We start from the raw sequence: 17,044 nt of genomic DNA on the forward strand, positions 1-17,044 counted from the left end.
TAGGTGTCCTCTCTAAATGGGAACCTTCTGCAGGGCTGTGGGCTGGGCCAGACTCTAGGACAGTTACCACCTTAAGTAGGTGAGGGCAGGAACTGGGAGCAGAGGAATGGAGGAACTAGGGCTGTGACCTCAGGGGGGTAGGGGCAGGGTGATGCTCCCTGCGGGAAGCCAGGGTCCTCCTCTTGAGGTCGGCTAGGGACCCTTAGGCCTCCTTATTCAGGGACAGTGCCGATGCCCTCCTTCCTTCAGCCACAGCATTGGGTTGGGCCCAGCGCAATCGGGGAGTGAAGTGCGAGCCGGGCAGCGCGGGGATCCAGACACCCCAGTGAGGCAAGAGCCTCCGGAGAGTCCGGTTCCAGGTCGAGCCTGGCGCGCAGGAGATCCCCACAAGGGGGCGGAGGGAAACCCAGGAGGCCCCCGGGAGGAGGCGCAGCCAGCGGCTGGGCGCGCGCAACCGAGCGCACTCGCCGCCCCTCGGCTCGGGGCAGAGGGTGGGGAGGGGGCTGAAGAGACCATCGGGTTCTCCGAAGTTTCGGGCGATTCCTTCAGCCCGGAGACCCGCCTCCCGGTAGCGTGCTCCCCAAGAGAGGGCCTTCTGCGCTGCCCCCCCCTCCCGGCACTACACGGTCGAAGGATCGCGCGCGGGGCTCCCTCCCCAGCTCAGTCTCCTCCCCACGCGCCCCCTCTCCGCCGCGCCGGCCAGCGCGGGCTGCGTCCCCGGCACTGCCCCCCGCCCGCGCCCGAGCCCGAGCCCGAGCCCGAGCTCGAGCTGCCGCGCCGCCGCAGGCTGCGGGAGCTGCGCCGCCCGTGCTCACGCCTCGCCCGTGCTCCCGGCGCGCCCCGGCCCCGCTCGGCCCCGGCTCCCCGCTCCCCGTTCCCCGCGCGCGGACCATGGAGTGAGGGGGCGGACGGTCCCGCGACGCGCTCCCGTAGCCGGCGAGGCCGGAGCCAGACCGGGTGGCCTCACCAGCCGGCGGAGTTGGCCAGCGGCGGGCCCTCCTCCCGCCGGTCCTTCCCCGCTCCTCCTCCTCGGCCGCCGCCGCCCCCGCCTCCCGGCCGCCCCCGCCGCCCCCGCCGCGCCGCCGCCCGAGGCCGAGCGCGGACGCCGAGCGTGGGAGCCATGGCGCTCGAGGAGGAGAGGGACCCCGAGCGCAGGGAGGCGGCGGCGCGGGCTAGCGGCGAGGAGGAGGAGGAGGAGGGCGAAGAGGGACTGAGCGACAGCGACGACGAGGACGAAGACGAGGAGCCCGGCAGCGGCGGGGAAGAGGAAGAGAAGGCGGCGGCCGAGCAGGAGCGCAGCGAGGACGCGCGGATGCAGCGCGCGGGGTTGCCTCCTGCCGCCGTCCCCGTCGCGGCCGCCCGCGAGAGGAGCGGCCGGCGCCCGCCGGGGCCCCCGCCGGGGCCGCTGCCCTGCCGCCCGAGGATGCCGTCGCCCGACGACGAGGACCGCGAGCGTCGCCGGAGCCGCCGGAGGGACCTTCTGCTGAGCCAGCTCTGCTTCCTGGCCTTGGTGGCGCTGCTGCTCTGGTCGCTGTCGAGCATGCAAGAGCATAATGGTGAGTGCTCGAGGCTCGCCCCGAGTGGGCGCTGCGGCTCCGGCAGCTCGGGGCTCCCGGGCCGGGCGCGGGGCAAGCAGGCTGGCCGGTGGGAGGGGGTGCCGGGCACGAGGACTCCCCCTGCCTCTTGGGGGGCTCGGAAGGAGGGGGCCCTGGCGAGGGACCCCCGCAGTGGAGGACCGCGCAGTGGAGACGCAGACGGCACGCGGAGCGCCGGGCTCGCCCTGGGAACCCTTACCTGTGCCTCTTGGCTCTATCCTTCTAACCCACCGGCTGGAGGGATTGGTGGTAGAGGCGGTGGGGACTGTTACCCTAAGGAGGTACTCCCCCCACCCCGGGGGCCCAACAATAAAGTTGTCCTCTTAAGACTCGGTACCTGTGCAGGTAACCACCTGTACACCTTTGGCTTGTTGAGAGCGTGAAGGGGGGCTGGTTGACTGGTGAAAATGTAATTCTCCAGTGTTCTCCATATAGAACACGCAGTGTGGACCAGGTAGAGGGCTCCATACCCGCTTTTCCAGAACAGGTGCCCGGAACTTCGGGTAGGAAAAAAAAAGTGTTGGCCACCTGACTAGGGTTTAAGGAATCTACTTGTTCTCTTTCACTGAACACGGACTGGGAAGACTGATCCCTTTTGTGCCTTTGCAGGTCTGGAAGAAATGGTTTAGATTATCCTGCCCATCAGGCTCTCTACTGCTCTCACGGTGCCCTGCAGTGGGTCCGCCCTTTACCCACAACTTTTGTCTTATCTTTGTCCTTGGCTTTTCTAGAGCTGAAATAGACCTTGTGGGGAAATGTGCTCAGAACAGTTGTCCACTGAAAACAGTTTGGACCCTGGGGGGCAGCTGTCTAAATAACGGAAGGAGAGACTTGGAAGAATAACTGTTGTAAAAACGGTTTTATATCCCAGCCGTTCAAGTGGCACAGTTCGTGGGAAAACAGCCGTAAAAATGGTTGTGAGAAAAAGCCGTTACAAATACGTGCCTTGGTGTTAAGACAGATGTAGCCCTGATACAAGGAGTTAGGAAGTGCAGGATAAAATCTTTTCGATAGCGATGGTGAAAGGGTGGCATCAATTAAAAAAGGGATCTCCCCCAAATCGGCTGGTCTTGTTCTTCCGGGGGGTGGGTAAGCAGATGGTCGGGCTTGGTTCAGGTCTTAACAGACCTCTTGACAGACTTCCTCATATATGGTAATATGAGAGAGTCCGCCTGGGTCTTCAGTGGAGCCCTTGGAACTACAGCTCTCTCCCTTTTCCCCTGAATCCCAGATTATCTGGTGATAGAGGACGGCATCAGGAAGGGGGCTGTGCTTGGGAGGGAAGCTGGACCTCTCTCAGAGGGCAGTGCCAGACCTGCCAAGGGCAGCTACTGACTGCTTCTCCCAAGAAGGGTTTCTTTTCACTGCCTTATAATCTACCGGATTTTTATGAGTGCAAAGCCAGTCTGTAGTTGGTGCCACCTTTGGAAAGGAACATGTGAAGTCAGTTACTTGCCGGCCATTTTTTCCTGCATGCTGGGGCTCCGTGAGTCCTAGAATTCCCACCGCTGTCAGGATATGAAAGACATTTTTCTGGATGGAGAATGTGACCCATACAGTTAAGTCCATCAGTGACAGGGGGCTGCCTGGGCCCTGGGAAAGCTGGGATGTTCAGGGGGAAAGGAGGTGGCAGACAGTGTGCAAACTTAAAACCTGGTGACTCAAATGTCATTTTGAAATGGTTTCTCTAACGGTGACATTTCTATTCAGGTGCCACCAACTTGGGCATAGTTCCATAGCATGGCTCTTTTCCCCGTCCCTTCCCTTGGTCTCTCTCCTTCCATATTCTTTCTGCCTCTCTCTCCCCTCCCAGAAATATAGGGCTTCAGAAGACCCTCGCCCTAGCAACTGAAGGTAACAGTGAAAAGCGAGCAGTGCAAAGAAGGATGTCATCCAGCCCCCAAATGGCATGCCCACCCTAATTCTGTCCCCTGTCACTTTTTCTTCAAGTAGATACTCGTTATTTCATTACATGATGCCTAGCCGATTCTCAGCAAGGCTCAGGTGTTTTGAGCTAGTTTTTTTGAGCTAATTAATTAATGTGTGTGAATCCGCAAGTGATCATTTAGCTTGGGGGACAGTTGTCATTCAGCATACTTAAGCATTTGAATAGTGACTTTTACCCTGGAAACTTGGGTGTTATTCTACTTAAGGGTCCTTTCAGTATGCATAAAAAGTTTGGAATTTAGCCTCATTTTAAAAGACACGGTGTCTGGGAGAGGCTGAGTGATCCGCTTAAGGTCATACAGCATTTGGGGCATAGAGGGAAGAACCAGCCCAAGGTGGCCTGGCTGTTTGATCCCACCTCTGTTCCCTGCTATTCATGCCACCATCTGGGTGCAGCTTTGTAATATTTATATAAACACATAGGGGGTACCTTGCTAAGGATCAAAGGGGGATTTATTTATTTACCTTGAAAGCCACGCAGTGATTAAACGTAACTTCACAGAAACCTGTTTTCTAACACATATTAATTTTTCTTTTCTTTTCTTTTTCTTTCTTTCTTTCTTTTTTTTTTTTTTACAAAGAGCACAGTCCTTTCACCAGACACAAATAGAGAGGTGTTGCAGTTGTGTTACACAGTGTTGTATAACATTCCTGATCGTATGGAATCTGAGCTCCCTTCCTGGACATCTGACCGAACTCCAGTCTAAATTCCTTTCTCTGAGACGGGACACAGGCATTATTAAAGGGAGGCCAGTGCTGTAATCAAGACAAAGGTTAACCCTCATGGTAACAAAAGCAGTAATAATAACTGGAACTTGGTAGGCTCTTACATGCCAGGCACCGTGCTAAAATAAGGACACTTTTCATGCGTTGTGTTCTTTAAACTTCCACACACTCTTTGCGGATGCCCCGAGCCTCTGGTGGTGGAGGAAGCAAGTGGGCCTGGGTGTTCTATTTAGATATTGCTGATAAAGATCTCATTTTTTATTTGTTTTCAAAGCCAATTGAAATAAGGTGTCAAATTTCCTATGGGGGGGTTTCTTTTCTTTATCTTGTTTTTTTGCAGTGAGAATGGATTACTTTTGTGTGTTTTGAGTGGTTTGAAAGTGTTTAATTTTTGTTTGAAGTAAGGAACCTGGTCATCTTTTTTCCCCGGAAGTCATGTCAAAAAAGCCCAGAGGTTCTAATTCAGGAGTGTTTATAGACACCTCCTCTAGAAAGTTCCTGGGTAGGTGAATAATGAGTAAGGAAAAAAAATGTAATATATATTGCTCAAAACATACACACACACACATACATACACACACACACGTATGTAGGTATATACGTATGTATGTACATATATTATATATATTATGGCCCAGTTACTATTGCTAATACCCCAAAGTATAGTGGTGTAAAACTACCATTTTATTTTTTTGCTCATGGATACTTTGGGTCAGGAATTTGGAAAAAGTGTAGTAGGGATGGCTTGTCTCTGCTCCACGTCTAGGGTCTCTGCTGGAAGGAGTGAAAGGCTGGGGGACTTGCCAGCTGGGTCTGCAGTCCTCTGGAGGCAACATCACTCCAGTGTCTGGGGTTGATGCCAGCTGGTGGCTGGGACCCTCAACTGGGCTGTCAACCGGAAAACCTATGTGTGGCCTCTCCGTATGGCTTTTCCATGGGCCTTAGTTTGAACTTCCTCAGAACACAGCAGCTGGGTTCCAAGAGGATAAAGGGGAAGTGCGTGGCATTTTTCTGTCTTAGCCACAAAAATCACACAGTATGACTTCCATTGTTTTCTTTTGGCCAAGGCAGTGACAGATGTCAGCCCAAGTTCAAAACAGGGGGACAGAGATGCCCCCACTTACTCAGTGGAGGAGTGGCGGGGTATATGGTAAGGTGAGCAGGCGGGCGTGTGTGTTGGTATATAAGACGGGCATGTGTGTTGTGGCTATCTTTGGAAAACCAGGGGGCCAAGGGATAATAACTTAGAGATCAGAGCCATTTCCCAAGATGGTAAATGGTGAATAACACACACATATTTGAAATACTTTCCAATCATGATCACGTGGCAACGCATCTGAAGTCAGGTGTGGGGTGCACAGGTGGTATTTGGAAAGGGGGCTCTGTGCGTGTTTGAACTGCAAATTTCAGTTGCTGATCTGAGAGCGCATCTTTAGCTTTGTGGCTTCCCCTTCCTCAGAGGACAAAGAGCACAACCTCTCCATCCCTCCTGGGGCTGACAGGGCTGCCTCCCTGGATTCCCCAGCTTTATCTTCCCTCCCCACCTTCCCTTTCATGCTACACTACTCAGGCCTTCCTTCTGCTTCTGTAAGGGGTGACGCTTCTTCTAGCCCCAGACCTGTCACACACGCTGGTTCCGTAGTCCCCAGCCCAGCTAGTTCATCCTTTACTTCCAGGCCCAAGATCTTCCTAATCCAGCTAGGTCCCCGGTTTTGCTCTCTGAACATCCTCAATTTTCCCTTCACAGTATTTGTCACAGTTGGCAATTATGCATTTATTTGGTTGGTTTGAGCAATCTGTCATGCTTTCCAGATTCTAAGCTCCCGGAGGTCAGGGACCTTGTGACCTTTGCTCACCTTTGTCATCTGTGTCACCTGCCCACAGTAGATGCTCGTGATACGCTTGTTAAGTAAAGAAGCTGTTTTGATTTCTGAACGACAGTCCCTGTGTTCAAAACTAGCCACCATGCCCCGGGAGCTCATTTACTAGCATATATTTTCATCTCATGATTTATAGTTCTGCTGCCTGTCCATCAAATTCAATATTCTTACCTGTTTTTCATGGGCTCACACGGAGCTGCAGAAGGTGAGCACTTTGCCCAGTGTCACTTCATTAAGTGGCAGGATTTGAACACAAGCCCACTTGCATCCGAGCTGGATGCCGCTGCATTCCCTAGCCTCAGCTTAGGAGGACATGAATAGAAAATGGGAATCACGCTGCCTTTTTCAGTCGACTGGAGAGAGTAAAGGAGTAACAGAAGGTTGCTTTCATAGAAGCAGTATTTTAGAAACACATTGCTTTTCAACCTTTTCTATTTTTTGCCTAAACATATATAGATGTGTCTCTCCTGGCTTTTCTTAGCTGCTCATCAACCCAGATTTTTTCTCAAAGATTTCCTTTACTTGCAAGCCTTGAATCCTTGGGGGAAGATTTCTTTCTTTCTTTCTTTTATTTTTTTAAATACCCCAGAGGGTTGGCAAAGCCAAAAGAATTGCAAAACCAGCCATTTGCTGAGAATTCCAAGGCTTGGTAGAAGTTGGCTGGTGGGGCAGGATTTTGGCAACTCTCCTTTTCCTTAAGGAGATTCCTTTTCTTTGAGTGAAGTAAGTTTTTTGGGAGAAATGGTAGTACACAGACACTTGTGTTGGGGAGACTTGAGGTAGAGAGTTCAGAAGGCATCCTTGAAGTCACGTAGTGAATGCCTGGTACTGTCAGGAAGGTGATAGAAGTTTTTCTGCTCTTTTCCTGCCTTCAATTTCTGTAGAGCTTATTTGGCAATGAATTTTGTTTATCTTTGCAATGGTTTGAAACATGGTATTCTCCTGTAGAGTTTGAGAATTAAGGATTCAGTGGAAGAAGTTTTCTCTGAGCGGAGTGGTAGTGGCACCATCCAGCCGTTTATAATCCTGGAGCCCTAAGTTGTTAGACATGGATGACGTCTTCTAGACTCTCTCCTGGAAGCTGCACTTGTCTTGTCCTTGTCCTCATCCCTGGGGGAAGTGATGCTTTTCATTGTTGGGAGTCCTGGGGGTTTTCCCACCCCCACCTTTGGGACACTGTCTTCAGTGGCGCCCGTTGGATGAATTCCTGCCTGGATGCTACTGGTGGCACAAGACCCAAGGACTTCCATTCATTCACTCAGTAAACATGTGGTAGGCTTTTTCCTCATTGTTGGGGGTGACTTTGGTGTCTGAGATGGATACCCAGAATATTGTCGTCATGGTGGCTTAGACTTTAGTGGGAGGAGAGGTGTTGAACAACTAATTTTCAGGAATTATGAGAGGGAATGAATGAGAAATACATCATGGCGTGGAGGAGGTGTTGGTGGTAAGCAGAAACTGGAATCTGGAAAATAAAAGGAATTAGGTTGGGAATGAATAGGGGATGAAAAAGATAATTTATAAAAAATGGGCAATAGATACAGGCAGGCAATTCAAAAAGCAATTGCAAATGACCAGTAGACACCAGTAAAAACCCTCAGCCTTAATAGTAATCAGAGACATCTAATTTGAAAGATTTATTTATTTGAGAGAGAGAGCAGGGGGCAGGGCAGATAAAGAGAATCTTCAAGCAGATTCCCTGCCGAGTGTAGAGCCCCACACAGGGCTCAATCTCATGAGCCTGAGATCATGACCTGAGCCAAAATCAAGAGTTCTATGGTTACCCTGCTGAGCCACTCAGGCACTCCTCAGAGAAATTTGATTTTTAAAAATGATGAGATACCATTTTTTAAAATCAGATTGGCAAAAATGAAAGCATGTGATAATGTCAGGTGTTGGCAGAGATGCAGGGGAGACAGCTTCTCTCATTTACTGCGGGCAAGGATATAAATTGGCTCCCCAAACACTGTGGGGAATTGCAAGGTGATAAGGTTTTAGGCACAGACCCCAAAAGGAACCTTGGCTAATTTTTAATAAAAGGTATAGAAAGGGGAGCAGAGGGATTGGAATGGCAGTGCTTAGACAGTTGAGCCTTGGATGCAAACCCAACTTTCCTGGATTCATCGGTGACCGTGCTGTATGTTGGTCACGACCCTTTGCACTCTAGACTAAAGACGTTAGGTGGGAGTTCAAGTGAATGAGGGGAAAGGCCTTTGTCGTAGCTGGAGGTGTTCAGACCAATACCAGTTGCTTATTTGAATCATGAAATCTAGCCATTGTTCCTTGCTTGTCAACCACTCCTTATTTCCAGGAGAGTGAGAATAATTAACGTCTGCTCATCTGTGACCTAGCTGGTGGAATTTCACATTTGCAACTTAGTGTTTCTCTCTTCATTTCCTCCCTGCACTTCTGCCTTGCTTGACCACAGCAAATGTCGTTTTCACTTGCGTGACTTACAGTGGACCCTGATCCTCTAGAAGACAGGAAGTAACAAGTAGGTTGCTTGACTAGGACTTTGATGTGAGAACAAAGAGGGTGGGGGTATGGTATGCACCACCAAAAGAAAGGGGGGGTGCCCCCATTGACCTCAAGTACCATTTTTTAAAAATGATTTTTAAAAAAAGCACCATTGTTTTATTTTTTTTCCAATTTATTTATTTTCAGAAAAACAGTATTCATTATTTTTTTAAAAAAGATTTTATTTATTTATTTGAGAGAGAAACAGTGAGAGAGAGCATGAGAGGCAAGAAGGTCAGAGGGAGAAGCAGACTCCCCATGGAGCTGGGAGCCCGATGCGGGACTCGATCCAGGGACTCCGGGATTGTGACGTGAGCTGAAGGCAGTTGCTTAACCAACTGAGCCACCCAGGTGCCCCAACAGCACCATTTTTAAGAAAGAATATGAGATAGTCACTTTTGGACGTTTTGATTTTGATAGCTAGTAGGACATCTAGGTGAAGTATATCTGATCATTAAAATCGAGTTTATAAGCTGCAGGTAAAGATGAGTCACTGCAGATAAAGACCTGAGCATAGTATGCACGAGAGTGAAAATTGTGTCTTTGCTGAGCTGCGTGGGTCTCAGTCTTCTCTGTGCGTTGTAATCACTGGGGAACTTGAAACTGTACTTATGTCTGGGTCCTGCCCCCCCAAAGATTCTGATGTAATATTTGGGGGGGGCAGCCTGGGCATTGGGATTTTTCACAAAAGAAGCAGATAGCCCCAATGTGAAGCTAAGACTGGGCACCCCTGGATTAGATTGGGGGGTCAGTATTTACCTTATCATGGACATGTCGTAGCTGAGCTGGGAATTACGCTGGGCTGAATTTTTCTGTCCTGAACAAGAATGCTTCTTTTTCTAAGCCTTCACCACTAATTGAAGCCCAGACTTTCCTCCGGTTACCTTCATCTTCATTCCCTATGTACACTGCCATTGGATATTCTATCCGGTTCTCTTTTTCAAGAAATCTTTCTTAGGTTCTTCTGGCTTGTTCCAGTCTGGACAGGTTGCTTGTTAATCTGCTGTCCAGCTGTCGTTTTGAGATCTCTCTTCAGCTTCTTCCTGACTGTGGTTTCTTTCCCCCAGCACTCCATATGTTGAAAGGATCCCATGTATGTTTGCTATCTTTTTTGGTGTATCCCTTCATTTGTAGAGTACATTTCTGGGGATCATACACTCCAGGTGCTTTCTAAGACAGGGGTGTGGAAATAACAAAAACAAAAATTTGAGACATTGTAGGTCTGAAAATACATTAATTCTAGCCCCACACTTTGAAGATGGGGGGTGGGTCGGGAATTCAGTTTGGAACACAATTTCCACACAGTTTTGAAGGCCTTGCTCTTATAACTTGCAGGGCTGTCCCTGAGAAGTCTGAGGCTATTTAATTCTTTGGTATGAAACCTGTTTTGCCTCCTCTGAAAGCACGTGTGCTCTTTGCTCTGCTTCTAAAGCTCAGGCGTATCACAGTTAAATGTCTGCCGTGGTTCTATTTTCATGCATTTTCCTGGGCACTCACCTGTTTCTTTTAATCTGGAAGCAGATGTCCTTTGGATCTGGGAACTTGTGTGATTTCCTCCATCCTCCGGTCTCTCTTCTCTCTGAATTGTCTGTTATTTGGATATTTGACTCCTGAGATTCTGATTTTGAAGATTCATCTTCTGATTTTCTTATTTTTTCTCTCCTATGTTTTTTTCCCCTCATCCTTTGCTCTAATTTCCATAGGTTTCCTAACCGTATCTTTGAATTTCTGTCGTATTTTTAGTTTCCAAGAGCTCTTTTTTATTTCCCCTGTGCAAGTTATTTTTAGTAGCATCCTGTTCTGCTTCATCAATACAAGTATCATCGCTTACATCCCGACTCGATTTCTCCAAGTTGCTGTTATCTATTTTTCTGTTTTGTTTTTCATGTTATGGGCTTTCTTTGAAAACCATGTGATCCTTGGTGTCTACTCATATTTACATGAGGCCATTGAAATGATGATTGGAAACTGTGCAAGGAGAAGGGTCTGTTGACTGTTTCTCTGTAAGGTGATCTGGCCAGGCCACGTCTCTGGGCAGTGCTTCCACATCTCTAGTTCTGGATCTTTATCAGTGGGTCGTCAGATTTCCCAGAGAGGGGTCACCCTGTGTCCTGTCTAGAGGGGGATCAGTGGGAATACAGTGGGAGAGGAAGTGGAGTTTAGGGTGTGTCGTTCAGCGGAAACATTTCTCTAGGCTCAGAGAGTTGTCTCAAGGGTGGCTAGGAGTATGACAGAGCCGCACAATTTATTTTGATCCATTGCAGGACCATCCTGAGTTATTTCAGGCTCCCTTCTTCCTGCCCTTCTCCTTCCATTCCTGTCTTCCTCCTTTTTCTTTCTCTTAACTCCTGTACACGCCAAACTGGTAAGAACTGTGGCCTCCTGGGAGAGCTTATGCTCAGGGTCAAGGGGGAAGCATAGTTTTCACCATCTTCTTAATTTTAACTGACCTTTTTATGGAGGTAGTTGTAGATACACAGCTGATGTAAGAAATAATGCAGAGAGACTCCTCACACGTTTTCCCCAATTTCCTTCAATGGTAATGTTTTGCAAAAGTCTATTATAATATCATAACCAGTGTAGCGCCTTAGATACAAGCCACCGACCTCATTCAGATATCCCAAGTTTCATTAGTGTTCATGTGCACGTGTGTGTGCGCGTGTGTAGCACGTGTATGTGTGTTTGTATGTACATGTAGTATGTGTGTGCATGTGTGTGCAGGCTGTATGTGTATAGCACGTGTGGTGTGTGTTTATGTGTGTACACATGTGTATGCATGTGTGTAGTGTGTATGTGTGTGCAGTGTGTGTGTATGTGTATGTTCTGCACAGCTTTATCACCTGTATCAGTTGCTGTAACCACCACAATCAGAATGCCGGACAGATCCACTGTCATGACGGCAACTTACGTTCCCCTTTCCATAACCGCACAGCCTCTGTGCCTGTTTACACAGATGGAACAGGCGAGGTAAGTAACTCATGTCACTGCCAAGAATAAAGTTAAAACATTATAACTTCTCTAGTGAAAGGCTACTTATAAGCTGGGGGTGGGGAGAGGAGTGTGAAGTCTGTCGACGTTCATGAACCTGGGCCATGGAGACCTTGGTCAGTGATGGCATTCCTTCCCTCCAGGGATGCCACCGTGTACTAAGTGCCAGGTTAAGGCTGCGTGGAAGTGGGGACCAGTTTCTCTGATGGGTCACGTTTTCTGTCATTTGCACAGCATTTCTGAATGAATGCTCCATGAAAAGTTTACCCAAGCCTCTTTTTCATTCAGGCAGGTTAGCCAAGCTTTCTGCAATCCTAGTTTCACCATTATTTGTTTCCTGGGTAATTAGAGATGGAAATCTTGGGGACCATTGTCTCTTAACGTCTGGCTTTATGTTTAAGGAAGCTGATGTGAAACAGAATTGTAATCAGGGCCCAGATCCTCATTTTCTGACTCTCTGCTTAGTAAATAACTACCCCCCACCCCCCGAAAATTAAGGTTAGGAATATATTTAGTGCAGATGGATTCTGGATTATTTCAAATTTGGAAATGTTTCTGAAGTGTTAGGACCTTGTTGGGAATTATTTGGCATGCAGTGTGGTCACTGTATGGGGAAAATGAGGGAATTTCAGGGGCAGCTGCTTCTTGTAACAAAAGATTTTTTTTTTTTTTCAGAAATATTTGCTCTTAGGACACTCCTGGCTTGCTTCAGGAGAAAGTTAACATTATTGGGTTACCTTTCATTTTGCTAGTCACCTCATGCAGCTATGAGAATGATTGGTTGTTTTGAAGATGAGTGCTCATGAATTTATCTAGTTGGGGTCTTTGAGTTGACAGGATTTCACCATTTTTCATACCTGGTATTGCAATTCTTGTCTGTGATCTAAACACCACTTCCAAACAAAGCAAAGCTTCCTAGAACCTTAAGACCCTAGGTTTTTGAAAACCCCAGGATAATTCCCTTCTGAGTGGGATTTCACAGTGTGGTCATTTGAAATCACAAGTGTTTGCTGGGGTAAGTGCAGAAAGAAATCTCATTGTACCTACTTACATTAAATCGATATGAGGATGGGTCAATTGCAGTATCTTCCAACATTATGGTATATTTTCTCCCTTAGGTATTGCAAAATTCATAGAATACTATATAAAATGTCTTGGATACTGCTTTTGAAGCTAAAACTAGTAATATACAAGAAAGTTGATTGACAGGATCCAGAACAAAAATATCACCCCTTAGAAACTTTGTCAAACTAACCCTTTGTAATTATATCCTTCCTCATCCCTAACCTCTGATCTGTGTGCTGACACCATGGTTTTTGTCTTTTTGAGAATGTCGTACACATGGAATCCCACACGATGGAATCTTTTGACATTGGCTTCTTTGGCTCAGACTCTTAGATTTGTCTACATTGTTGCATGTGTGGGCCATTCATTCCTCTTTATGGCTGAATAGTATTCCATTAAATAAGATCTACAACAGCTTGTTTAACTATTTGCCTATTGAAGAACTTTGGGGTTGTTTTTAGTTTTGGTAATTATGAGTAGAGCTGCTTATCAGTATTCAAATCCAGTTTTTTTTCCTTAAATTTCTTTTTCTCACCTTATTATGCTAGCAGAGACTTCCAGTACAATGTTGAGTTTGAGTGGACATGCTTGCCTTACCCTGATTACTTAGGGAGAAAGCCTTCAGTCCTTCATCCTTAAGTATGATGCTTGCTGTAGGACTTTCATAGATGTCCTTTATCAAGTTGAAAAAGTTCTCTTCCACGTAAGTTTGTTGAGAATATTTTTTTCTTGGTTCAAAATATCACTTTATTATTAGGAATTTATAAGCTGCCACAAAAATCTACTACATTTTTATTTATTTTATTTTTAAAAAATTTTTATTTTATTTTTTCAGTGTTCCAAGGTTCATGGTGGTGCATAAACAGTGAATGTTGAGAATTTTTATAAGGAATAGATATTGAAGTTTGTCAGGTGGTTTTCCTGCTCAATTGATATGATCCTATGGTTTTTATTCTTTAGACAGTTAATATGATGGATTACATGGGTTGATTTTCAAATACAGAATCAGCCTTGTGTACCCTGGAGAAGCCCCACTTGATCACTGTGTTTTTTTTTTTTTAATTTTCCTGAATTTGGATTGGTCATATATTATTGCAGACTTTTGCATCTGTGACCACCCAGGGTATTGGTCATAGTTTTCTTTTCTTGTAGTATCTTTGTTTAGTTTTTCTGGCCTCACAAAATGAATTAGGAAGTACTCCTTTACCCTGTATTTCTAGAAGAGGTTGTGTAGAATTGGTAGATTCTGTTTTTTTTTTTTTTTTTTTTTTATTTAACAGAGAGAAATCACAAGTAGACAGAGAGGCAGGCAGAGAGAGAGAGAGGAAGCAGGCTCTCCGCTGAGCAGAGAGCCCGATGCAGGACTCGATCCCAGGACCCTGAGATCATGACCTGAGCCGAAGGCAGCGGCTTAACCCACTGAGCCACCCAGGCGTCCCTAGATTCTGCTTTTTAACGTATCATAAACATGGCACCAAACTTGACAATGAATTTTTAATGTCCGCATAATGATCATTTTAAAAATCACAGTATTTTTCTTAGTATTTATAGCAAGTGATATTTATTGGACACTTTGCATGCTCCAGGCACTGTGTAACTGTTTTTACCTGTATTGACTCCTTTAATCACCATATTCAATGGCGTAGATACCATTATAATCTCCATTTTACATGCAAAGAAGAATAAGATGAAGCATGTAAGTAACTTGCTTAAAGTTTCGGTGTGACCGATATCATTTGAATTCAGGCTGTCTGATTCCAGACCCCATGGTCTTAACTATTACATTGTATCCTCCAGTTATATTATAATTTATTTATTCAGGCCTCCATTTGGGATACTGAGGTATTTTCTATGTCCTCACTGTGATGAATGTTCTTGTACTGAAATCTTTGGTAATCGATGACAGTTCCTTAGGCTGGATTCCTAGAAGTGCTATGTCAAAGTGCATGCCTATTGTAAAGGCTAATAACATCCTGCTATGTAATTTTCCAGGAACTTGGAAAAATTAGAAGTTCCAACAGCAATAGTTTGAGAGTGCTCAATTCAGTGTTCTCTTCCAGAATTGAATATTAGGATTATTTTACATATTTTAAATTCAGTTTGATTGTGGAGAGATGGTATCTCATTGCTTTACTTTGCATATTTTCATACTATTGAAGCTGAATGTTTAAAAAAGTTTGGTCATTTATATTTTTTGTGAGGAAAACTTATTAATGTCTGTTCTCCATTTTTTTTTCCTAAGGGATAATTGTTTTTCTTAATGACTTGTAAAAAGCTCTTTATATATTCTATATATTTGTCTTTCATTCTATATCAGAAGTTTTGCCCCCCCCCCTTTTTGGTGTACAGATTTTCATTTTATCTGGTCAAAACTGTATCTCTTTTCTCTTGTATTTTTCCATTGTTTTATTGTTAGACCTAGGATCTCAAGTGTGTTTATTCCATATAATCCTCTATGTCTTTTTTCCTCCTGTTTGTATGGTTTAATTTAAAAAAAAAAAAAAAAACAACAAAAAAAACCCCTCTTTATTTCATTTGGGATTTACCTGAGCTAAGATGAAGATTTAACTTGAACAGAGGAGCAGATTTAACAGTTAAATTGTTTATTGAATAATCTTTCCTTTGCCCACACATTTGTGGAATGACCTTTTAATCCGTGCTTGTTTGCTTATATATCAGAGGCAGTTGCTGTGATGTCTGTTTTGTTCTATTTTTTCATTAATTAATTATTGTAGCTTATTAGGATATTAATTATCTAATGGGGCAGGACTTCTCTCTTGTTATTCTGGGAGAAAAAAAATCATTTGTTGTTATCACTTGTTTATCCTTCCAGGTGAACTTTAGAATCTCTGTTGAATTTTGCTCAAATGCCTGTGGGTTTTGACAAATCTATAAATAATCTGTGGAGAAATGGCATTTTACAGCATTGATTCTTTTCATTCCTGGTGTGCTTTTTCATTTGATCAAGGCTATAAAACAAATCTGTCAAGATTAATAATTATTTCCCTATCTCCTTCTTACATATATTTGTGAAAACTATTATTATTTATTCTGACTGTTGTTTTATTCCTTATATATTCTCTTAAAATATTTAATCTTTACAATTTTTTCTTCTTTATATTTTATTCTTAAGTTTTAAACTATGCAAGTAATAATAAACACAAATTTGTTATACAAACCAATACCTTGTATTTTCCTATAGTTTTCTATTAAAGGGAATTTTTATTTCTTTATTTTTTTATGATAAAAGTGCTCAACAAATTAGGTTTATTTGTTTTTTCTTTTTTGTTAAGTTTTTATTTTAATTCTAGTTAGTTAACATACAGTATGTTATTAGTTTCAGGTGTACCCGTATAGTGATTCCACACTTCCATACAACATCTGGGGCTCATCACAACAGGTGCACTTGGAGGGCATTTTTATTTTTAATTAATTAATTAGAGAGAGAGAGAGAGATCTGAGCACGTATGAATGGAGGGGGGCAGAAGGAGAGGGAGAGAGAGAATACTAAGCAGGCTGCATGCCCAGCATGGAGCCTGACATGGGGCTCAATCCCATGACCCTGAAATCATGACTTGGGCCAAAATAAAGAATTGAATGCTTAAAGGACTGAGCCACCCTGGCACCCCAGAGGGAATTTTTAGATTCATGCTGTAGTTGGGTGGTTTTTTACTGGTGGCTCTTGTTAGGTGCTTTTCATTATGCTATGGAAGTTTCCTTTTATTTCTCATTTTCTGAGTTTTCTTTTCTTTCCTTTATATCTGCCATGGATGTTTTATGTGGGCAAATGCCCTATTAACATTTGTTGAAGTGTTTAGTATAATGTAACATAAATAAATATCCATGTGAAGCTACTCCTGAGGTAAACCCCAGATAGCCATGATTTTTTTTTTCCTTTAATAGGATACTGGGTTTGATTTGTTCATATTCCTTATAGGATTTTTGCTGTTATATTCTTGACAGATATTGACATACAGCTTCCCTGCCAGGTTTTGGTGTTAGCATTGGAGCAACCTCATAAAACTATTTGATGATTTCCAAGTTCTCCTGTGTTCCAGAATATTTTATGAAGCAGGGAGTTGGCTTGTAACTTTAAAATCTGCAAGAACATTTATATGGGACTGCCTGGCCTTTACCTGGTCTGTAGCAATCTTCTTAAAAGTAATTTTGGAGAAACTTTTCAATTTCTGCCACTGCTTACTTTTCCATGGAGCTAATTTGTTTTCTCAGAAGTGTCCATTTCATTAAGGTGTTTTAAAATGAACCAAATTATGCAGTGCATTTTAAAATTTCAACTTTTTCTTTTATTGTGATTATGTAACACTT

General features: G+C 44.8%; 1 protein-coding gene across 1 annotated transcript in view; it reads left to right on the forward strand.

Moving 5' to 3' along the window:
- The first annotated feature begins 1,423 nt into the window (after positions 1-1,423).
- The window catches only part of SLC24A3 (solute carrier family 24 member 3), a 500,344-nt gene continuing 484,723 nt past the window's right edge, over positions 1,424-17,044 (forward strand). The window contains exon 1 of the mRNA XM_044263528.1: positions 1,424-1,556. Within this exon, the coding sequence (XP_044119463.1) occupies positions 1,424-1,556 (133 nt within the window). The remainder of the gene's footprint in view (positions 1,557-17,044) is intronic.

This window comes from Neovison vison, chromosome 8, assembly GCF_020171115.1.
Source record: "Neovison vison isolate M4711 chromosome 8, ASM_NN_V1, whole genome shotgun sequence".
NCBI lineage: Eukaryota > Metazoa > Chordata > Mammalia > Carnivora > Mustelidae > Neogale > Neogale vison.